At 42.5% G+C, this 25,168-nt stretch overlaps 1 protein-coding gene across 1 annotated transcript; it reads right to left on the bottom strand.

Annotated features, from left to right (window-relative positions):
* Nucleotides 1–287: 287 nt before the first annotated feature.
* clcf1 (cardiotrophin-like cytokine factor 1) lies at nt 288–25,087 on the bottom strand. The gene is made up of 4 exons (XM_063000210.1): nt 25,021–25,087; nt 4,176–4,336; nt 909–1,587; nt 288–818 (listed from the first exon to the last, which is right to left on the bottom strand). Exons 1-4 carry the CDS (start codon nt 25,034–25,036, stop codon nt 508–510), a joined length of 1,167 nt encoding a protein of 388 aa, XP_062856280.1. The 5' UTR covers nt 25,037–25,087; the 3' UTR covers nt 288–507.
* Between the last annotated feature and the right edge of the window lie 81 nt (nt 25,088–25,168).

The raw sequence follows: 25,168 nt of genomic DNA, 5'->3' as shown, positions 1-25,168 counted from the left end.
GGATGGGTGGTAGCACAGAGGTCAAAACCTTTTGGAATGTCTTGCAGCGATTAAATAAATACAGACACATTTGCAGCCGTCCCAATATTTTAGGAATTGTACTGATATAAGAGGGGGTCATGAGCACCCCCACACAGAGGCAGACATCAGCCCCCCCCCCCCCACCATTCAGGTCACATGACGGAGTCGGTTACGCTGAGTGTGACGGGATTTGGGATTATTAATGCTCAGTAATGACCGGTCAGCTGCTGACTCTTTTATTTATGACCCGGTGGTCACGTCCTCCGCCCGTGACGTCCTTTCATCTTTATTTTCGTCCTCCGTCCCCGAAACAATGAGACGCGGCGTGATTCAGCGCTGACTCGCCCCTCGCGCTGAATGGGCGTCCTGTCTCCCCGCGCCGCTCACTTTCTCCTCCCGACTCCTCTTTGTTCTCCCACTTTTGTCTTTTTCTGCGTTTCAGCGTCCGAGAATCCGAGTGTGTCCGAGAGCGGGCGGGTCAGGCGGTCAGTGACGGAGTCGCTTCTTCAGCCGGGTGAAGTCTTTGGCCGAGCGCCACAGCCAGCTCTGGAGCTCCCGCAGTACCCAGAATCCCTCCACCTTCCGCGTGAAGTCGTTCAGGACGGGCCGCGACGAGGGGGCCGACGTGGAGAAGTGAGCGTCGCCCTCGACCGCGCCGTCCTCGTAGGCGTAGAGCAGCGACAGCGGAGAGAGGGGCGAGTCAGGTGAGGAGACGGGGCGTCCGGAGCGCCCGGGCCGAAAATCCGGAGAGGAGAAGAGCACGGGGACGCCTTTCTGGTAGCCGTCGTCCTCGTCCTCTGCGCTCATCCTCCGTTCTCTCAGGGCGTCTGTGCTGCTGATGTTGGCGTGTTTGGCTTTTCTGGGTTTGCTGAAGTAGTTCCTGGCGCTGGTGTGGGTGTGGTTCACGTTGTTGTTGTTGTTGTTGTTGTTTTGGTCGTAGCCGGCTGGTTTGGCGTCGTCCTCCTCGTCGAGGGACAGCGTCCGCCTCCTCCGCCCCCACCTCTCCAAACCTTCGTCCCTCTCCTGCTCCTCTCTGTCCACCCACGTCTCTCCGTCTCTTCTCCTCCCTCTCCGGCCTCTCTCCGCCCGCTCCCTCTCTCTGTCCCGCCTCCTCTCGGTCTCCGGACCCGCCGTGCCATCCCTCGCCCCCGCGCCCGACCCGCTCTGACCGCTCCTCCTCAGCGGGGCGGGGCCGTTCACGTTGGCCCGCTGATACGCCGCCACCGGGGCTCCGTATTTCTGAGCGGACAGGGCGTTCCCGTGCAGGGGCGGGGTGTACCCCAGGGCGTTCATCAGCCCAGATATGGAGCCCAGTAATCCGCTCAGACCCGAGCAGAAGTGCAGGAGCGAGCTCTGGAGGTACGGGCACAGGGTGGAGCGTGCCAGCTCACGCACCGCATCCAGCAGCACGCTGTACGCTCGCTGGTTCTGCGCCAGGCGGGCACCGTTTTCCAGGCCGCGCCACAGATCCACCCGCGTGGCCGCGCTGGGCACCGCCAGGGAGGAGATGTTCGGCCGCGGCGGGGAGAAACCCGGGTCGCTGAAGGGGGGGCCGAGATACGAGAGCTGGAAACCAAAGACAACGACAGATTACAAATCACACACGTAACATAAAACATCAGTCAGGTTAAATACATTATGTGCTTCCGGCTGTGGTAATATTTTAGGGAAGGTCCTCTCCAATGTTCCAGCATGACTGTACCCAACGTGCACAAAGATCAACAGACACAGTTTAACTGCAGCCCTGACCTGTTAATCACATTTGGGATGAATTGGAATGTCAACAGCAAGTCAGGCCTTCTCGTCCAACATCAGCACCTTACCTCATAAACACTCTTCTGACTGAATGTGTACGAATTCCCACAGACACACTCCAAAATATCTCAGAGACTGTTAAAGCCACAATGGTAGAGCGACTCCATGTTAATGCTTAAGTCTTTATTCCAGTGTCCACATATTTTTGGCCATGTCTAGGCTGAGAGAAAAAAAACCTTTTGAACCTCCTCGTGTTTTATACAGAACAGACCTGAAATCTGAATCTGATCTGATTAGGAACGATCGGGTCACGTGATCCAAGATCAAACTTATTATAAAACTAATTATAAAGAGAAATAAAGAGCAGGATCTTCATCCATCCACAATAACACAAACTGTAGTCCCGTATATAACGGGGAAAATTCAGTAGTGTTCTTACTATTCCTGTCAGTGAATGTCTTGCAAAGATCAAAGTAAAAACACGGCATGAAATGCAGAGGGAGGTAAAATAATCGAATAGTAACAGTAAAAGATCTGCGAACAAATCTATAACTTTTAAATGTTTGTTTTATATTGAATAAACTGCAAATAAAGCTGTTAATAGAAGAAAACACAAAATAAAAAAAACACACTGATCCTCTAAAACATTACTGCTGCTGTTTGGCAAAATGTTAAAACATGATAAAGTCTGTGAGTAAACGTAAATTAAAAACAAAACTCTATATTTGGGGGGCTGAAGTGTCGGGCACAGCAGCACCAAAACATTTAGGAGCCACTGTTGGGCCCTTGAGCAAAGAATTGAATCATACTGAACACATGAATATAAACATATAAACATATTATTCTGACTGTGAAGTGTGGTGGAGGTACATCATGGTTCGGGGCTGAACTGTGGAACACTGAAGTTATAAATCTGTATCTCTGAACTGTTCAGTAGAATCCATCAGTGTTTACTACAGTACAATAATAAATAATAATAATAATAATAATAATAATAATAATAATAACAATAATAATAATAATAATAATAATGTTCATAATAATAATAATAATAATAATAACAATAATAATATTAATAATTTAAAAAATAATAATAATAATATTAATAATGATAATAATAATAATAATAAAAATAATAATACTGTTAATAATAATAATTATAATAAAAAATTATAATACTGTTAATAATAATAATAATAATAATAATAAAACAAATAAAATAAAAATAATAATACTGTTAATAATAATTATAATAAAAATAATAATAATACAAATGATAATATTAATAAAAATAATAATATTAATAAAAATAATAATACTGTTAATAATAATAATAATATAAATAACACTATTAATAATATTAAATTGAAAATAATAATAATAAAAATAAAATAATGATTATAATTATATAATAAAATGATGATATAATAATTAAATAATTCTAAAAAAATAATAGTAATAATAATAATATAATAATAATAAAAAAAAAGTCTTATACAGATATTTCATTTAGTTTAGTTTTACTTTTTAACTTGATTACTTAAATTTTTTTGTGAATATGCACTATTATTCCAAACAGTTGGGGCGGGGCACTATAAAACAGGGAACTGATGAAATATAAGATGTGGGCCAATCTAAAACACTCCTGTATGGGAGGTGCTCACAGGTGAACAGGTAATGTGTGATGCTGTCTTGATTTTCATCCACGAGCATGAAGGGTTCGAGCTTCACCACTCCTGATTATAACCGGTGTGTAATAGGAGAGGCTACAGTCACTCATAAACACTGCGGCATTACAGAACGATTCACATTCATGTAAAGCATTCCAGTAGAGATGTTTGTGTTCTGATCCTTTACCCACACAAACCCTGACGCGTCCTGTACGGGTGTATGTAAACTTCTGACCTCCACAGCGCCTGAGCATGAACATACGTTTATTTCTTCATTTATTCTGTTATGATGAGGTTTTGTTGAGGTTTTGTTCTGTGTGAAATGTTAATAAAGTAATAATATGAATTTATTAGGCGAGTTCAGAGGCGCTCAGGTGGGGCAGCGGAAAACTATACCAGACTACTGCTGGGATCCAGGGTTCGAATCTTAGTGGTGCCCTCACCAGGTTGACTGGACCGGCTTATGTCTGCAGGAGATTAGCCATTGGCAGATGCACCCTGCAGTGCTCTCTCGATGCATGTCACACACCTGGATACGGAACTAGGGTTGCATTTGGAAGGGCATTCACGCCAAGCCTAGTATCGGCTGTGGCAACCCCAAAATACAGCTGTAGTCAGATTTTAAAAAGTGAGTGTTTGTTTCTGCCGCGTCGTCACAAATCCAGCAGATTAAAAAAGGACTAAATAACAGAGTGAGTAAAAATCATCCAGAATCTCACGTAAACTCACGTAAGTGTCTTTAATCTCCTTCAGCTGGTGATCCAGGTACTTGGTGAGCTCGTAGGTTCTCTCGATGGTGCTCCTCTCACTGGACGTCATCACACCGCGCTCCTGAACCTGGACGCACCGCGCCGCCACGGCTAACAGCAACACGGCGTGAAGCTGGTGCACTGCAAAACAGAGCCGACAGAATTCAGTTAATCGTCAAACTGATGTGAATCTGGCAGGATTTACACCGCAGAAACACTAAAGAAGGTTATTGTAAACTAAAACACACCCCCCCCCACACACAAACACCCTCCAGACCGGGCCCGCTCATCAGAGACGAAAACGATGGCTTCGCTACGAGAGGAATCTGTCACCGGCGCTGCCAAAACTCAAAACACTCCGATCAAACCCCAAATCAGAGCGGGGGCGCTCGCTACAGGACGAACAGCGTTCGGTGTTCTGTACACAAACCGCCGCGGCCTTTCTGTCAAACGATCCGCCACCGAGCTTCAGACGAACACAGAGTGACTGACACACACGTCAAAATGTGTGAAGCTACTGAAAAATAAAACACGAAAAATCTAAACAAATTGGTCACAAAACCTGGGACTGTTAGTGCAGCAATCTGAAACGGTTCGTGGAGAAACAACGGCATTTTTGGCATCTTCTGATCATGGAGTCTTATCAAAAATATTGGCTGAAGGTAAATGTATAAAATCAGCTGCTGAGATAACGGGTTTGTCTTAATCTAAGCCCTGCTACCATCCAGCCGGGCGCCTTAACAGACACACGATTGGCTTATCTGAGTGTGCGAGTGCCGTAGAGGATTCCTCATAACTGCTGCAGTTACGACCTCTGCTGGCTGATCGATGGTGCTGCACAGAGACGGGGGATAATAGAGACCAGTGCGCAACTCCCCATGCACATGTGTCAGAGGGGGGCGAGTGTTAGTCACGACCCTCCTCAGTCGGGAAATACCATCGGGGAATCGGATACGACTAGGAGGAAAAAGATCAGATCACAGTTGGATGTACTCAGTTCCCCTGTGCTCTCTGATGACCTCATAGGGCAGTTGTAGCCTAGTGGTTAAGGTACTGGACTAGTAACCAAAAGGTTGCTGGTTCAAGCCCCACCACTGCCAGGTTACCACTGTTGGGCCCTTGAGCGAGGCCCTTAACCCTCAATTGCTTAGACTGTTACTGTCACTGTACTGTAAGTCGCTTTGGATAAAAGTGCTGAAAATGTGAATGTAAATGTCATATTTGCTGGCTGAGTAGGGTCTCAGTGCTGGATTCATACACAGCGCCTCAGCATGGACGGAGGAACACACTACACTCGTGGTGATGCCTCGAACAGACTGTAGTAGGCGCTGTTTCAGCAGTAAGAATGAGATTCCTCCTTCCAGCTTGTGCCGAACGTAACATCTCACTTTTATTTAACGTTATTTTCTTTATTTTGATAGAAATATACAATAAAATATCAGCATTTTAAAAGATTTATACTCTCTTCTAAATGCACACGGTGAAGGTCAAAAGTTTACATACACACACCGGCTGTGAGAAACGTTTATGTTATAAGGTTTCTCTGACTGAATGATCAGAACATACAGAATTATTTACACAATAATGAATTTATTATAAGTGTGGAGCGGTTTATCACGCTAACCCACTACTTCTGAGATCCAGGTTCGAATCTCAGCTGTGCTATCGGCCCTGCTAACCTGCCGTGCGCCCAGTGTTTACGGGTTGGAACCAAACCTGCGACCCTGACGAGATTAAAGCTGGTTATAAAAATTTAATAAAATTCTATAGACAAAATCCTGTAACATCAGTAAATGTTATGATGCCTCATCCTTCCTCATTAGAATAAAATAGTTTTATTATTGCTGTAAAAAAATCGTATTTATTTAACGTTTTATTCCTCAAAATAAATGAAGTTTAAACAGACAGAAATTAGACGATAAAATATTAGAATGCAACAAGAATAAATAGAATGAATAAAACTATAAAGTATTCTAGTTCTTGTGTTGGACACGGTGACGGTGATTATGAGTGACTTCATGTGACTTCCCTGTGCCCATATAATCAGGGATTTACAGTAGAAACGCTCGGCGTTATAAACATTAGAACCCGTCTGACCTCCTCGTCCTCAGACACGACCAGAACTAGAACTCCTAACCTCCCGGTGGTGAGGTCGAGTATTACACTGCTGCGCCACCCCAACACCAAACAGCACCAACTCTTCAGAAAAGATGTTTAATATTTTTAATGTAAATGAACGTATGAAATAATAACAATAATAAAGCTTTATTATTATTTTAGTTTGTGTTTGCTTTACATTTGTAGGACTGTTTACAGTGTAAGGAAGTGTGTGTCCTTAGCTAAACACCCAGATGTGTTAAAGCGTTTGTTGGTTTTAACACATCTGGTCTGCATTGGTCCCATCAGGAGAAGCGTTCATGCTCTTTTATTTCTGAACTGAACAAACCGTCACGAATCTCGTCTGAGTCTCTGATAACGACGTTACGGTCGAGTTCTGATAACGCCGCTCTGCCACGTCTGCACCGAGACTTTATTCAAAATGTATATATTGTAATGATTGTGTTAATAACAAAAACACGTTATAAACACGTTATAAACATGAGCGCCGGAGCCCCTGAAACAGCTCACCAAAAATTCTTTTAAAATCAGCTCGAGACTTCACCACTGTTCCTAATTTTATGGACACTGGTGTTCAGGGTAAAGCGGACTCTTACACACACATACACACAAATATATACACACATAAACACAAATATACACACACAAATATATACACACACATACACAATTATATACACACACATACTGTATATACACACATACACACAAACATATACACACACACACAATTATATACACACACACACATATATATACACACATACACACAAACATATACACACACATACACACACAATTATATACACACACATACACACACAAATATATACACACACATACACACAAACATATACACACACATACACACACAATTATATACACACACATACACACAAATATATACACACACATATATACACACATACACACAATTATATACACACATACACACAAACATATACACACACATATACACCAGACTGAGGGACCCTATAGAACAGGACAGTAGAGTGAACGTCAACAGAACCACAAAGTTTAATAAAAATGTTTAATAAAAAGCCACATAAACACTCATAAAAACTATGTAACACATTTTTTGGTTCACGTCGTTCTCCTCCGAACACTTTTACAGACGTATAGCATTAAATCATGTTAAACCTTCACCTGATTACATACATTAACCCCCCCCCCCCCCCCCCCGAGTCACGTGTATAAATGACAGATCTGCTGCATCCCGCTGATAGCTATAGCACGCCTGAGATTCGTTCATCTTTATCATTTTAACGTTATTGAGTGAGGCAGTAATGAGATGCACCAGCGCTGCTCTAACCCACCCCGAACACACATGTGGAATTATTCTAGAATGATTTACGCCCCGGCCAAGGGAAGAAAGCAGCACTGAATTATGATTTCTCAGGAAATCCTTCATAAATTTCTCTCTTGGCATGAGCTGGAGGTTCGTCCGGGATCATGAAGGATTTTCTGGAGCGGGTTCGGTGCCGACTGGCAGGAACACCGATGAGGTCTGAAGAACAACGAGGTGAAAAAAACACGTTATGGGATGAAGATGTGGATGAAAAGGAAAGAACTGGAACACGTCGTGTTAAATCAAAGCTTTGAAGAAAATAATCTGTCTTCTCATGTCGGCACGATCTAAAATTCTACTTCAGCTTTACGGGTTCTGAGAAGACAGTAAAATAAAAATAAAGATGAAGTAGAATTTTAGAACGTGGCGTCATGAAGGTCTGGAATCCCTCACAGGTGAAGATATGAAACGTGAAGTCGTGATTCTGTCATGATTGGGTATAAAAAAATTAATGAAAGATCTGAAAAATGGACCGAGGTTCTAACACACTGTAAAAAAGCATTCACGACTGCAGGGGATGTAGGAATTTCACCATCTACAGTCCATAACATCATCAACAGGCTCAGATCATGTGGAGAAAATCTCAGTGTACAAAGAACAAAACCAAAAAGTAAATCTGAATGTTCATGGTTCACAACGTCTTAGAGCTGAACCCCATGGACTCTGGAGTATTTCAGAAAACCGTCATCAGTAAACACGGTTCATCACTGCATCTACAAATACGAGTTCAGACTCGAATATCAACAACGTCCAGGAACGCCGCCGACTCCTCTGAGCTCAGAAGCAAAGTGAAAACGTGTGCCATGATCTGACGAGTCCAGATCTCACATCAGTTCTGATAATAACGTTTATTGTGTTGGTGGGTCAAACACCAATCCTGCTGAGGGACGCGTTATAGATAAAGAACATGAAGTACAACAAGAGGAAGAGAACTACAGACGGAACCATGAAAACAGATGAAGAACGAGAGGAGGCGTCGCCACAGGAAGGTCTGAGGTTTGTGATGGTGAGATATGAGGTGGGACGTACTGATGAAGAAGCTCAAGCAGGTGGTGAAGAGTCGATACATGAGATCATAGAGGTGAGAAACTACAAATTGTTATAAATAAAATTGAATTTTACATTGGATGTCTCAGTGGGTAGCACTGTCATCTCACAGCAAGAAGGTCCTGGGTTCGATCCCCAGGCGGGACAGTCTGGGTCCTTTCTGTGTGGAGTTTGCATGTTCTCCCCATGTCTGTGTGGGTTCCTCCAGGAGCTCCGGTTTCCTCCCACAGTACAAAGACGTGCAAGTGAGGTGAACTGGAACAACTAGAAATTACCCTGAGTGTGTGTGTGTGTGTGTATGTGTGTTTGTGTGTGTGCGTATATGTGTGTGTGTGAGTGTGTGTGTATCTATGTGTGTGTGTTTGTGTGAGTGTGTTTGTGTGTGTATATGTGTGTGTGTTTGTGTGAGTGTGTTTGTGTGTGTATATGTGTGTGTATCTGTGTTACGTGTCTGCAGGGGCGATTTAATGCACGGGCTTACCTGGGCTTCAGCCCAGGAACCCCGAATAATTGAGGGCCCCGATTGGCTGTTTTATTTTTTATTTATTTTGTTATTTTGGTTAATAAGAATGGGGAAGCTTGATTGGTGGTTTCAGTTAAGCGACGTGAACGTTAGAGCTAGTATGTGAGTGACATTCCGCTCAGCCAATCAGAATGCAGCACCAGGTTTATATATGTGCGTTCGGACGTCCTGCAGTTAGTTTAGTTAGACTCGCCTTGGTCCCGGCATGAAGTTGGGGTTCTGGAACTAGGCTGTATAAAGTGTTGTAACGCTCATTGAAGTCCTGACTAAACAGTTAAAGTGACTCGACCCTGTCGTGTGCCTTTATTCCCACAGCTCCACCACCGCACAGCAAAAGACCTGTAGCATCCCCGCCGGACAGCGGCTAGGTGAGCCGACCCTCTACAGTAGCATCTGGCTAATGCTAGCGGTAAAGTGCTGCGATAGTGAAAGTAAAAACACGACAATATTTTTGTAAAGTAAAATAGAAAAATAACTAAAAGACAATAAAATATCAAAATACATGTAATCACACTACACAGTGAGTGCACAGCAAGGGATTTTGGGAATCTTTGTAACTTGCTTAACGTTACTAGACCTATACAGTGTATCACAAAAGTGAGTACACCCCTCACATTTCTGCAAATATTTGATTATATCTTTTCATTGGACAACACTATAGACATGAAACTTGGATATAACTTAGAGTAGTCAGTGTACAACTTGTATGGTAGTGTAGATTTACTGTCTTCTGAAAATAACTCAACACACAGCCATTAATGTCTAAATAGCTGCAACATAAGTGAGTACACCCCACAGTGAACATGTCCAAATTGTGCCCAAAGTGTCAATATTTTGTGTGACCACCATTATTATCACTGCCTTAACCCTCCTGGGCATGGAATTCACCAGAGCTGCACAGGTTGCTACTGGAATCCTCTTCCACTCCTCCATGATGACATCACGGAGCTGGTGGATGTTAGACACCTTGAACTCCTCCACCTTCCACTTGAGGATGCGCCACAGGTGCTCAATTGGGTTTGGTCCATCACCTTTACCTTCAGCTTCCTCAGCAAGGCAGTTGTCATCTTGGAGGTTGTGTTTGGGGTCATTATCCTGTTGGAAAACTGCCATGAGGCCCGGTTTTCGAAGGGAGGGGATCATGCTCTGTTTCAGAATGTCACAGTACATGTTGGAATTCATGTTTCCCTCAATGAACTGCAGTTCCCCAGTGCCAGCAACACTCATGCAGCCCAAGACCATGATGCTACCACCACCATGCTTGACTGTAGGCAAGATACAGTCGTCTCGGTACTTCTCACCAGGGCGCCGCCACACATGCTGGACACCATCTGAGCCAAACAAGTTTATCTTGGTCTCGTCAGACCACAGGGCATTCCAGTAATCCATGTTCTTGGACTGCTTGTTTTCAGCAAACTGTTTGCTGGCTTTCTTGTGCGTCAGCTTCCTTCTGGGATGACGACCATGCAGACCGAGTTGATGCAGTGTGCGGTCTGAGCGTATGGTCTGAGCACTGACAGGCTGACCTCCCACGTCTTCAACCTCTGCAGCAATGCTGGCAGCACTCATGTGTCTATTTTTTAAAGCCAACCTCTGGATATGACGCCGAACACGTGGACTCAACTTCTTTGGTCGACCCTGGCGAAGCCTGTTCCGAGTGGAACCTGTCCTGGAAAACCGCTGTATGACCTTGGCCACCATGCTGTAGCTCAGTTTCAGGGTGTTAGCAATCTTCTTATAGCCCAGGCCATCTTTGTGGAGAGCAACAATTCTATTTCTCACATCCTCAGAGAGTTCTTTGCCATGAGGTGCCATGTTGAATATCCAGTGGCCAGTATGAGAGAATTGTACCCAAAACACCAAATTTAACAGCCCTGCTCCCCATTTACACCTGGGACCTTGACACATGACACCAGGGAGGGACAACGACACATTTGGGCACAATTTGGACATGTTCACTGTGGGGTGTACTCACTTATGTTGCAGCTATTTAGACATTAATGGCTGTGTGTTGAGTTATTTTCAGAAGACAGTAAATCTACACTGCTACACAAGCTGTACACTGACTACTCTAAGTTATATCCAAGTTTCATGTCTATAGTGTTGTCCCATGAAAAGATATAATGAAATATTTGCAGAAATGTGAGGGGTGTACTCACTTTTGTGATACACTGTATATATATATATATATATATACAGTATATATATATATATACTGTATATATATATATGCACTGGGGCCCATGAGCTCCTAGTTACGCCACTGAACTCTGTTGTCTTGTGTTGTGTACTGATTATGAAAACTATATGTGGGGGCCCACAAGCAGCCGTAGCCCCTGGGCCCACAGGCAGGTTGAATCGCCTCTGCGTGTCTGTATCTATGTGTGTGTGTGTGTGTGTACAAGGTGTTTCCTGCCTTTCATCCAGTGAATCAGACCCACTGTGACCCTGACCAGGATACAGTGGTGGTTAAACAGACTCTGATGATGTTAATGATTCTATATTATTCACTTGTGTTATTTGTAAGTAAGATCAGCGCAGCATGGTTCCGTCTAAAAGAAATAATCGACACGATAGAACAAATCAGAAAAAGTTGGGACGGTGCGGAAAATTCTAATAAATAAATAAATAAGTAAATAATCGCAGTGTTTCTTACACTGACTTTGACTTTTATTTGATGTCAGACAGGATGAAGCTGAGATATTTCATCTTTTATCTGCTCAACTTCATTTCATTTATTAATAAACATCCATTCCTGCATTTCAGACCTGCAACACAAGTTGGGACGAGGAAAATTAGGGCGAGTAATGAGGTAAAGAAACTAAATAATGATGTGATTTCTAACAGGTGATTGTGATCATGATCTGGAACAAAAGCATCCACGAGAGGTTTCAGAGTCTTTGAGGAGCAAAGATGGACGGATGATTCTTGATTCTCCTTTGATGTTGGTTTGAGGTTCTAATCATCAGATTAATAAACTCTACAGATAATATTAATAACTAATCATTTAATTACCACCAGAATCTGATTCCTGCAGCTCCACAGCTCAACAATAAACCTCCAGCTGAAGCTTCATGAATGGAAATGATCTTATTCCGGCACCTTTATTCATGTGTGTGTGTGAGTGTGTGTGTGTGTGCGAGTGTGTGTGTGTGTGAGTGAGTGTGTGTGTGTGTGTGAGTGTGTGTGTGCGAGTGTGTGTGTGTGTGTGGTCTCATGTGTTATTGTTAGGAAATTGGCTTAGCCTGTTTCAGTTTGGGATCTGGTAACTTTGTCCTTGAGCCAATTCACAGTTTACATGCCGTACATCGGGAGAGTTTGCTTATCTGGGTGTTTATGATGAGGACACGTGTGTGTGTGTGTGTGTGAGAGTGAGTGTGTGTGTGTGTGTGTGAGTGTGTGTGAGTGTGTGTGTGAGGCTATCATCGGTCTGGAAGCCCTTTAAGCCTGGAACTCATGCGGGGAAAATGGAAGCAAATGATGTCTGAAGTTCGGGAGAGGGTCGGAACGTACCCTCGTTTAGCCGATGCGTGTCTGTGGGACACACACACAACACACACACGGCACACACGGCACACACTCTTCTGTCTCTTTCTTTTGTTTAGGTGAAACTGCTCCGTACAGACTGATCCCGAACGCAGTGCATCAGATACTGGCACACGAAATATTTCAGTAAGGCTCTAGCTAAGAGGACGGGGTGAGAGAGACGGGGTGAGAGGGGCGGGGGTGAGAGGGACGGGGTGAGAGGGACGGAGTGAGAGAGACGTGGGTGAGAGGGACGGGGTGAGAGAGACGTGGGTGAGAGAGACGGGGTGAGAGAGGCGGGGTGAGAGGGGCGGGGTGAGAGGGGCGGGGTGAGAGAGAGGGGTGAGAGGGACGGGGTGAGAGAGGCGGGGTGAGATGTGTAATTACTTGTTTGAGAAGTTGTGCAGGTGTGAAATGTGCGCTCCTCCCTCTCTTCCAAAATCCTAAACTCCAGCAGCCCCCCCTCACCCCCCCATCATTATGTCTCCATTGTTCCCCTCTTGAAAGCGTCCATCATCTTCTCATCCTCTCCTTTCAGCTTCACACCTCTCCTTCCGCCGCTGTACCCGCTCTTTAATTGAAGCTTTTCTTTACCCCCCCGGGGCGTGGCTCCTCCAGTCGTTTTTGATCCTGTTCCTGGACGCGCCTCCTTCCTCCCTCCTTTCTTTTGAAGCGATTCGTCTCTTTTTCGCCTGCAGCCAAAATAACAGCAGCTTATTAACCTCGATTAGCCCCGCCGGTTTGTTCCTTTCTCCTCTGCGCCGCTCTTTTATTTGGGTTCCTTCCTCCCGGTCGTGGAGGGGCGACGTCCCACACAAAGGGGGTTTATTAAAATCACTCCCAAAAAAAGTGTTTCACCTCGTAACTTCAGAACCGTAACCACAAACACGCGGCGTTCAGAGTCAAGCACAAGGCCGCGCGACACACCTTATCCTGACTCAGGGTTACGGTAATTATCGCAGGCTTATAAGCCACACTGGGGGGGGGAGGCGGTTTGGGTTCAACACGTTTAGGTTGTAGGTGGAACTGCTCCATACAGACTGATCCTGAACGCAGTGCATCAGATCCTGATGCTGACCATCGAAATAATTCAATAAGGATTCGGCTCATCAGGCTCTCACCCACCTGGAGAATAAGGACTCCTACGTGAGACTGCTGTTTCTGGATTTCAGTTCTGCATTTAATACCATCATCCCGCAGAAACTGGTGTCCAAGCTGAAATCACTGGGAACTTCTTCATCCCTGTGCAACTGGGTCCTGGATTTCCTGACCTGCAGGCCACAAAGTGTCAGGATCAACAACAACACATCCTCCACTATTATCCTGAACACCGGCTCCCCCCAGGGATGTGTGCTTAGCCCACTGTTGCTCACTCTGATGACCCACGACTGCAAAGCTCAATCTAAGAACAACCTCGTGGTTAAGTTCGCAGACGACACAGTGGTGGCCGGACTCATCACTCACGGAGACGAGTCGGCATACAGGCGGGAGGTAGAGGACCTGACATGGTGGTGTAGGGAAAACAACCTCATCCTCAACGTCCAGAAGACCAAGGAGATGGTTGTGGATTTCCGCAGGTCTGGCACGCCCCCCCCTTCCCTCTACATCGATGGTGCAGCTGTGGAGATGGTACCCTCTGTCAGGTACCTCGGGGTACACCTGACCGACACACTCACCTGGCGCACCAACACCACAGCTGTCACAAAGAAAGCCAATCAACGCTTGTATTTCCTGAGGAAGCTGAGGAGGGCAGGTCTTCACACAGACATCCTCAGGTCCTTCTACAGCTGTGTGGTGGAGAGCACCCTGACCACCTGCCTCACTGTGTGGTATTCTGGCTGCACTGTGGCAGAGAAGGAGGCGCTGCAGAGAGTGGTTAAATCTGCACAGAGGACAATCGGATGCAGCCTACCACCCATCAGTGACATTTACACAACCAGATGTAGGGAAAGAGCCACCTGCATCCTCCGTGACCCCACCCACCCCGCACATGGACTTTTCACCCCCCTTCCCTCCGGAAGGAGGCTGCGCTGCATCCAGGTAAAAACATCTAGACTGAAAAACAGCTTCTACCCAGATGCAGTCAGACTGTTGAACTCTTCTACTCCCCATATACTGAACATCTTATCAACACAATCTACCATACTGGACACAACTGGCACACTGTCACTTTGACAATCTTGGGATTGTTGCTGCTAGTTTTTGCTGCTACACCTTTGAAATCCTGCACTTTAGTAAACAATAAGCTGCTGCAGTTGTTGTGCAATACTTGTAAATACTTTGTACTTGTACTCTTTTTAGTTTCTCAGTTTGTTCTAAATTTTTTATTACTTATCATAGTTTATTCTATATTATTCTATATTTTATTCTATTTTATTTCCTTCATGTCACACACACCGAGACCTGGGAAACTGTATTTCGTTCTATCATGTACGTGGTTGAATGACAATAAAGCTGAGTCTGAGTCTGAGTCTGAGGAAGGATTCCAAGTTAGGAGAGTTTTTTTATTTTCTGTATATTTATGTGTTTACGCATTTTCTCCCGACTTCAACGCGTCCAATTCCCCGATTCCATCACGCTTCCTCTCCACCAATGCCGATCCCCGCTCTGATTGAGGAGATTGAGGCTAACCCACGCCCCCTCCGACACGTGGGCAGCATGCCATATGCATCTCATCACCTACACTTTGACGAGTGCAGTGCAGCTCAGCGTTGTGTACGGAGAGACACACCCTGACAGCACTCTCTCCCCATCTCTGTGCAGGCGCCATCAATCAGCCAGCAGAGGTCGTAATTGCATCAGTCATGAGAGAGAGACCCCATCCAACTTAGTCGTATCGGCAGGCAGAGCTGAGATTCGATACGATGTATTCCAGATTCAGCTCTGGTTCCAGCGTGTGTTTTTACCGCACTTGTTAGTTAGAGATTAGTTAGGAGAGTTTATGTGTCAATAATACCACCTTAAACATCCACCTTAAATGTTACAAAACCTTAAACATCCACCTTAAACCTTAAAAGGAACGGAACACAAGATCAGAACACAGGAACACAGAAATGGAACACAGGAACAGAACACAGGAACAGAACACAGGAACGGTCACTACTGTTCCATGAAGCTTCCACATGAACGTTTATGAGTCTGTGTGAGGACTAATGGAACCCAGACGGGCGTGGTCGGAGGGTTTTGGGTTCTGTACAGGTTCATGTGGACTGGATTTAGAAGGAAATGTGATTACTGACTCGCGTCTCCATGTTTCTATTATCACATTACTGAGGATCAACACGACGGTGGAGTTTTCATGTTTACGTTTGTGTTTCTGTGTTTATTTCATCTGAAATTCATCGTGGCTGAAGTAACGAGGCGTACGACTCTTCCACCCAGGCTTCTCACGGGGATTCGGACTGTGTCTGTGGTCATTTGTTCCCATTCACTTAAAAGAGCATTTGTGAGGTCAGGCACTGACTGACAAGGTCTCGCTCACAGTTGACATTCCAATTAATTCCCAGTTCATCGTTGTTGGGGTTGAGGTCAGAGTTCTGCGCAGATCCCAAAAGGGACCTCAGGGGCCCCGTCATGCTGAAACAGGGAGACGCTGCAGCCGTTAATGTACAGGATTGATCTTTTACACCTGCTAGTAATTACCTGAACTTAAGTTCAATGTGCACACTATTATTATTATTATTATTATTATTATATTACAATAGTTATTATCATTCTTCTTATTGTTATTACTATAATTATCACTTTATTATTTTCCTTTTAATTATAAAAATTATTATTTATTATTATTATATTAGAATAATTATCATTTTTAATTATTATTATATTATTTTTATTTGACACTGACACACGAAATATTTCAGTAGGGCTTCAGCTAACAGGAGTTAGGAGAGTTTATGTGTGGTAAATACCACCTTAAACTTCCACCTTAAATGTTACAGAACCTTAAACGTCCACCTTAAATGCTTTATTATTATTATTATTATTATTATTATTATTATTATTATTATATTACAATAATTATCATTTTTAATTATTATTTTATTTTTATTTATTTTTATTTAATTGTTATTGTTAATATGATTATCATTTTATTATTTGTATTTGTATTATTACAATTATTATTTTCATTCTTCTTATTATTATTATTACAATTATTATTTTTTATTATTTGTATTATTATGATTTTGTATTATTATTATTATATTATTATTACAAGTATTGTTATCATTCTTATTCTTATTATTGCTATTTTATATTGATATCATTATCATATTATTATTATTATTATTATTATTATCAATAAATAATTTTAATTTCTGCTAAAGCTGTAACATGACATCATGATATTAAATCTACAGATTAATAAAGCAGTTTATTTTGTTCTAGTGGTAAAACCTGCAGACTAAATATAAATCAGTTCAGTTTTATTATTATTATTATTATTGTTATTATTATCATTTTTATTATTATTATTATTGATATTATTATTATTTTTTATTATTATTATTATTGATATTATTATTATTATTGATATTATTATTATAATTATTGTTGTTATTATTATTTTTATTACTATATTATTGTTATTATTATTATTATTATTATTATTATTATTATAAGTATAGAACAGTTTCTAACCTGATCATTATTACAATGATGTGGTGGATTAACGGCAGGGTCGATGATTCTGAGTGAGACGGGACGAGACTTTATAAGATTTGGATATTTTAGTATTATCTAATTATCTTATCTATTAGCCGCTCTTCTGAGAAGCTTCTCACAAGAGTGTGGGAATTTGTGCCCATTCAGTCAAAAGATGGCAGCATTTGTACGGCTGGGCGCTGATCGATCAGTTGACGTTCCGGTTCATCCCAGATGAAATATTATTATTACTTCAATATTATTACACCAGTTTAATTTCTGCTAAAGCTGTGACATCATGTCATGATATCAGATCTACAGATTAATAAAGCAGTTTATTTTTTAGATACAGGCCGGGTGAAATCCCCACAGAATGTTCACTAATTACACATTCACATCTATTTATGATTAAACATGTAAAATAACGAGGTTCATCCCGGAGCTGTTGAGTGCGGCTGAGGTCAGGGTTTCTCTTAAACTGACATTAGGAAGAGCATCCAGTTTAATAACTGTGCTGAGTCTGAAATGTTTCTTCAAGTCTTTATAGACAACAGGAAAGGGCCTTCCCTAAACTGTTGCTGCACAGTTGGGAGCATATTATATCCTTTATATCACTGATTTATTCCACCTGTTTGTAACTGAAACACAAACACATGAATTCAGTATTTAGAGTGGCGTCCCAGTACTTTTGTAGCTGTGTTTGGTGATTTTGGGCGTGGTCGCGTCTTTAACTACGTCACACCGTCCAATCACAGCCAGAACCTCATTATAATGTACACGCCCCCCCCTTTAATTGGTGTCACCTGCCCCGAAATTGGATGGTAACGAGGCGGCCGAGCGTGATCTAAACACCCCGGTACTGACGCAAGCTGCTCCAAAAAACAACCAAAACTCCTTATTACAGAGGAACTGTGTGTGTGTGTGGGGGGGGGGGGGGGGGGGCTGCGTGGCCCAGCCAACAGCTGGCAACAATGGCATGATGGGAAATCTTCAGATCAATAAGACTGAAGCTCTGTCACACACACACACACACACACCTTCATACACACATGTCCAACATGACGGGCGGCATCCTGCCATCCGGCTTCGTGTTGATGTCGCACTTCATGTGCTGATCAGATATAATGACGACTGATCACAGGAGTGTGTGTGTGTGTGTGTGTGTGTGTGTGTGTGTGTGTGTAGGGGAGAATTAAGGGTCAGGGTCCATGCTGTGTGTCTGTGTACAGTTAAAGTGGAGATTTATGTGCAGCCTGCTCTCAATCAAATGTGCATTCCTCTACTAACTCAACACACACACACACACTTACACACACAATCACACACACAATCACACACACACACTTACACACACAATCACACACACAATCACTCACACACACACATACACACAGTCACATACACAATCACACACACAATCACACACACAATCACAATCACACAATCATACACAATCACACACACACACACACAATCACACACACACACACACTTACACACACATACACACACAGTCAAACACACACATGCCAATACGTTTAGAATGGACTACACTAGCAGTGTGTATTAGCAGGTCGTGCAGTCATCATATAACGTACCCGCTTTATACTTCCAAAAGTATTCGGACACCTGAGCGTGAGCACGGTTCAGCGAGACCTACAGCCGCTCCTCTGAGAAGCTTCTCACAAGCCTGTGGGAATTTGTGCCAGTTCAGTAGTACAAAAGATGACGGCATTTGTACGGCTGGTTGGTGTTCCGGTTCATCCCAGAGCTGTTGAGTGGGGCTGAGCTCAGGGTTCTGTGCAGGATTCTGGAGGTTCTTGGTTTTTAAACTGAACTTTATAGAGCTCGCTCATGCTGGAACAGGAAAGGTCCTTCCCTAAACTGTTGCTGCAAAGTCGAAAGCATCATGGATCATTTCCTTTATATCTCTGATTTATTCCACCTGTTAGTGACTGTTGTGGCTGAAACACGTGAATTCAGTCATTAGAAGTGGCGTCTCGATACTCAACCATCCCGTCCTGCTCAATCATACCAGTACGTGCACTGAGTCGATGTGTGATTCAGACCTGATGAACGTATGAGGGACGTCCGAAGTTTGAAATTTCGGTTTAGTTTTAGTGTTGATCATTTTAAATGGATAATGTTTATAGATTTATAATGTTTATGTATTTATGTACAGGGCAGCTGTAGCCTAGCAGTTAAGGTACTGGACTAGTAATCAAAAGGTCGCTGGTTCAAGCCCCACCACTGCCAGGTTGCCACTGTTGGGCCCTTGAGCAAGGTCCTTAACCCTCAATTGCTTAGACAATATTACGTCACAGTACTGTAAATCAGTTTGGATAAAAATCCACTAAATGCTGAAAATGTTCATGTAATTTTCCCTCTTCCTTAAATAGTTTTGATCACATGAAGGTTTTTGTAGCTGATCAGGGAGGATTGTACAGTCAGTGATTGTATTTAGGGTGAAATATGATAAATATAAATGTTCTGCTCTACTTCTAGTCTACACATTGTGTGTGTGGGAATAAATAAATGAATGAATGAATGAATGAATGAATGTACTACTGTAGTACAAAGCCGATGCACTAGATCTACTGCGGTCTCAATGTGAAGGTTCGAATCCTGCCGACTATGATTCCATTTCCACACGGTAAGCCTGTGGGAGCCTAGTGGGTACAGCTGTAGGTTACCAACAGGAAGGTTGTGAGTTTGAATGCCATGCAGCCACTGTTGGGCCCTTGGGCAAGACCCCTAACTCTCTGAGCTCCAGGGGCCGTACAATAACTGACGAGCTGAGATACATGGGAAAAGAATTTCATTGTACTGCACACGTGTGGACGATTATAAGAGAAATAAACACGTTCTTTTGTGTTTCTAGTCTAATAATTGTGTGAATAAATGAATGAATTAAATAAAGAATCATTAATATTGTATCTGATCATATAGAATGAAATAAATCTGCAGTTTTGTGTGTTTATGCAGGTCCAATTTAATATCTAATATTTAATATAATATTTAATGTCAGTTTTTCTACTTTTATTTGCTTTGATTTTATTCAGTATTTTATTTCTGTTCATTAATATTTTTTATTTTAATCAACCAATCTACGTTTTTTCCTCTTGTTATTTTAAATAATTTTAAATACTCATTGAAATATTATACAGATTTATTTATGATCTAACTACAGTTAACTCAATATTAAATAATAAGCATATAAAGAAAATTCTTTGATGATCTGAACCCACATGACTGGTTAAATCATGAAGTTTATATTTATTAAATATTTATTATATATTAAATTAATTTGACGTCGAGTTGGAGACGTTTGAGTCGGACGTTTTTCTGAACGCGGCGAGTCTTTACCCAGCAGATGTAAGCTGTTAAAAAACTGTTCTCTCTTTTTTTTTTGGAACGATTGGTTCAACTGGTTCAAAGTTGCATACTTGGGTTTGTTCCATCGCTACTCTTAGTTGTGGCCCCCGGAGGGACGTGGCCCTTGGCTCCAGCCCTTGTAGGCCTTTGGCTGAACACAGCCCTGGACATGCTGGCGTTCCACCCGTAACGATTTCACACCCGCGCTGGGTCGTGATCTATGAGCGGAGAAACACACACACACACACACACACACACACACACACACATGTGCTCGCTCGGCGTCTCCAGATAGACGCCTGAATTCGGTTTGAAATTCAGATCGATCGAGTTCGCTCGGAGCTTCGCCGGACGGAGATCAAACCCGAGCGCGGGGTAAAAGAGGCCGCGTTCCGCTCTCCGGCCGCCGTCGCCGTTTTCTCAGCATTGTTTTTTCCGCTCCTCTCTCCGTGCTCCGTTTCTCTTGTAGTTTTTTTGTACCTCTTTAATTACCTTTCTTCCCTCTCTTCCTTTTTTTAATTATCTGCCCCTCTTCCCCCTCTCGAATTTTTCCGTCTCCCAGCCTCGAGTTTCTATTAACTCCTGACACGGCCCTCTCATCAAAATAAATACCGAGAGGGGACGGGGAGCGGCCTCGCTCTACCCATCCGACCTTTCCGTTCTCCTCACGAAAACAGCGCGGAGAGGGAACCGGGCAGGACGTAGATGGACAGAGAACGAGGACGGCGGAGAGAGGGAGCGCTGCTAAAGCAAGGGGCCATGTTAATTTGGGAAAAATGTAAACAGCATGTGTAACTGTTCAAACCGTGACCAACTCATTTTATATCATTCCCCTGCGCTCTCTCTCTCTCTAATACTATCTCTAGCACTCTCGCCCATCTCTCGCCCAGCTCTCTCTCTCTCTCTCTCTCTCTCTCTCTCTTCCTCATGGATCCAATCTGGGCTGCATTAACCCTCGCTCTCCTTCCCCCCCCCCCCAATCACTCCATCGTTCTATCTCATCCTTTCATGCTTCGTCTCTCTACCTCTCTTACGCATTCCCACCATTTTCCTCCTCCGATTGTGTCCTTCTCTTTATCCTCCTCAACCACGCACACACACACACACACACACACACACACACTCCGAACCTGTTTTTACCAACTTTGCGTGGCTTAGAATGCAAATCTGCCTCGTTCACCACACTGACGTGCTAATAACAGCCCGAGTTTATGCCAACCAGATGCCCGGGTTCGAACGCTCGGGGGTCCCGACTAATGTGATGGGCATTTATGTGCAAATTAAAAAGTAGAGAGGAGAAACTGGAGGTGGGGGGGATTTGTGGTTGGAGGAAATGTGTGTGTGTGTGTGTGTGTGTGGACGATGCTCTGCTGCTTTACTTTAGTGTAAATCGCATCATTTCGTCACACACTCATCCTCCTTTTCACAGACACGGTTCCCTCTGGACAGGTGGTATGTGCTGGTCCCACCGTGTGTGTGTGTGTGTGTGTGGACCTTGACTAACATGAATCATGTACTTTCTCATATTAGTGTCAGTTAACAAGGGCGACCCTCGATCTTCTCGCTAATACACACTCTGCATGTGTGTGTGTGTGTGTGTGTGTGTACCCTACCCTGCGTATGTTCCGCTTTAGCCTCTTTGAGGACCCGAAGGACCCCACAGGAACAGAAAAACACAAAAACACAGAGGGTTGAAGATGTTGCGCGGGGTGAAGAGGCCAACATGAGGAAAAGTTTTAGGAAAACTTCGGAAGTTTAGGAAAGTTCGGAATTTGATTAAAGGATGAAAAAGTCAATTTAAAAAAGCTGCTGCGTGATGCCAGAGCTTCAAAAGCCAGAAAAACAGAAGGAGTAAAATCTGTGTCTGTAGTAAACACGAAGAAGAACTCAACTCCCATGATTCAACACTGCAAGTTTCAGCGTCACGTCCAGAATCGACGTTTCGTCTGTTCCGACGCGGCGGCCGGACAGAAAAACTCCACAATAATAAAACTGATCCGTGACTGATGAATTCTACAGACTGACCTCAGTGACCTGAACTGCATTTCCGTCTGATCATCTGCACATGATTTTATTTCATTTCATCTTATCGAGTATAAAATCGATAATTAAATCCACACACGCGTCCAGTTCACTTCTTATTTTTGCTTTTATGTTCTGTCTTCATTAGAACAATTTATATCAGACCTACAGAAATAATAACGTTTGTACGTCCTGCTCACACTCGCTTCTAAACTCCTCAATTCTACACAATCCTGAAGTTGTTCATATCAGAAACGTCTGAATTATAAAAATCTCTTAAGGTTCTTTTAAGATTCATGCAGAAATAAATGCAGGAAAAACAAAATCTGGATCAGTTTTTATCTCCTTCACATCCAGTCAGTTTAAACAAATGATTCCACATCGTCTCATCGTCTCATCGTCCTGCCGTCACCTTTTACTCTTACTGTAGAATTTAATCCAAACATTTTTACATTCGATCAGTGAAAACATGCAGACAGACGTAAACAGACCGACCGTCCTGAGAACGAGGAGATCTCACACCACGTCCTGACGTCCATTCCTAAACTCTACAGGTTACACGCTGATCACGTTTACTGCAGCAGCACTTTTACTCAAATCTTAAATCTTAAAGCTTTTAAATCTTCTGGATAATAAAAGCTAAGTGTTCATCCTTACAGAGAAACTCACGTAAATTCTCACGTTTGATTTGGTTCATAAGGGAAAGTTTAGGATTTATGAGCTTCATGAAGAGTGACTTGTGTTCTCTACATTAACAGAAATAAATTCTGTGTGTGTGTGTGTGTGTGTGTGTGTGTGTGTGTGTGTGTGTTCACTTCATTACAAACGTTTCTAATAACGACTGTTTACGTCAAACAATTCAACAGAAAATTTCAGAAACAGAAAACAGAAATCAGTTTCTCAGATCATATATCAACTTTATAGAAAGATCTGAGCTGAGGACTAAACTGAAGTTCGGAGGCCCTGCACACACTCCTGCTTAATAAAAAACCTTCTTTATTTATTCCTCATATTTCTTTATAATGGTAAACTGGGTTACTGGAAGCTTTCAGAGAATTTATATAAATATATAAAAATCTATAATAACACATAAAAGTCACCATTCATGTAAAAAACAGAGACTGAACGACAGATGAAGAAAAACTCGGTCCTGATCAGCATTATTCATTAACGTCAGATATTCTGATCAAACAACGCTGGAACAACAAAACATAACCCTCGTTCCTCAAAATAATCAAGTATTAAGAGTATGAATTCAGTGTTCCATCAAGAAAACTTTAAAAAATGAATTTACACAGAAACGTAAAAATTAAAAAGATGAAAAAACTGAATCTGCTCTCCTGTCCCTGCAAACCGTCTCAAAAACTCATCAACAATTCACCTCAGATTCACTTTAAAAATAAAACAAAACCAACAACGTTCATTTCATTTAGCTCTATATTATTACAATAATATTAATATTAATAATAATTGTATTTAATATTATTATGTTATTATTATTTTTTATTATTTTAATAATTACACAAAAAAGATGAAAGTAAACTATGAAAACATGCAACTTTAAAAAGAATCAACGAAATAATGAAGTTTAAACAGAACGTAAGGATCAGAATTAAGGATCAGGACTAAATATCAAAATTAAGGATCATAAGAGAGGTTTAGAAGTGAGTACCAGAATTAAGAATGATAAGTGAGAATTAGACCTAAATATCAGAACTAAAGATCAGAAGTGAGGACCAGAACTAAAGATCAGGGATCAGAATTAAAGATCAGAACTAAATATTGGAACTAAGGATCAGAACTGAGAATTAGAAGTGAGTATCAGAAGTGAGGATCAGAATTAAGAATAAGTGAGGATTAGAACTCAATATCAGAACCAAAGATCAGAAGAGAGGATCAGAACTAAAGATCAGGAATTAGAAGTGAGGATCAGAAGTGAGGTTTAGAAGTGAGGATCAGAATTAAGGATCAGAATTAAGGATCAGAACTAAAGATCAGGGATTAGAAGTGAGGTTTAGAAGTGAGGATCAGAATTAAGGATCAGAATTAAGGATCAGAACTAAAGATCAGGGATCAGAATTAAGGATCAGAACTAAAGATCAGAATTAAGAACAGAAGTGAGGATCAGAATTAAGGATCAGAACTAAAGATCAGGGATCAGAACTAAGGATCAGAACTAAGGACAGAAGTGAGGGTTCTTACCTCCTCTGCTCTTCATGTTGCTGTTTGGTTGTTGTTGTAATTTCCTCCGCTGTCTCTAAACTTTGTGAAACTTTCCGGAGCGTCTGAATCAGGACTGAAAATCCGATCCGACACTTTTACAGTCGCGCTGCACCCTATAAAAACGCGA

The sequence above is a fragment of the Trichomycterus rosablanca genome, chromosome 8 (assembly GCF_030014385.1).
Source record: "Trichomycterus rosablanca isolate fTriRos1 chromosome 8, fTriRos1.hap1, whole genome shotgun sequence".
NCBI lineage: Eukaryota > Metazoa > Chordata > Actinopteri > Siluriformes > Trichomycteridae > Trichomycterus > Trichomycterus rosablanca.
This window is presented reverse-complemented; position numbering and strand designations above follow the sequence as displayed.

What these genes read in the sequence shown, in the direction of transcription:
- clcf1 (XM_063000210.1), bottom strand. An exon ending in AGGAGATTAAAGACACTTAC is followed by an intron (nt 1,588 to 4,175) that starts GTGAGTTTACGT and finishes TTTGGTTTCCAG; the next exon opens with CTCTCGTATCTCGGCCCCCC. An exon ending in CGTGAACCACACCCACACCA is followed by an intron (nt 819 to 908) that starts GCGCCAGGAACT and finishes GGATGAGCGCAG; the next exon opens with AGGACGAGGACGACGGCTAC.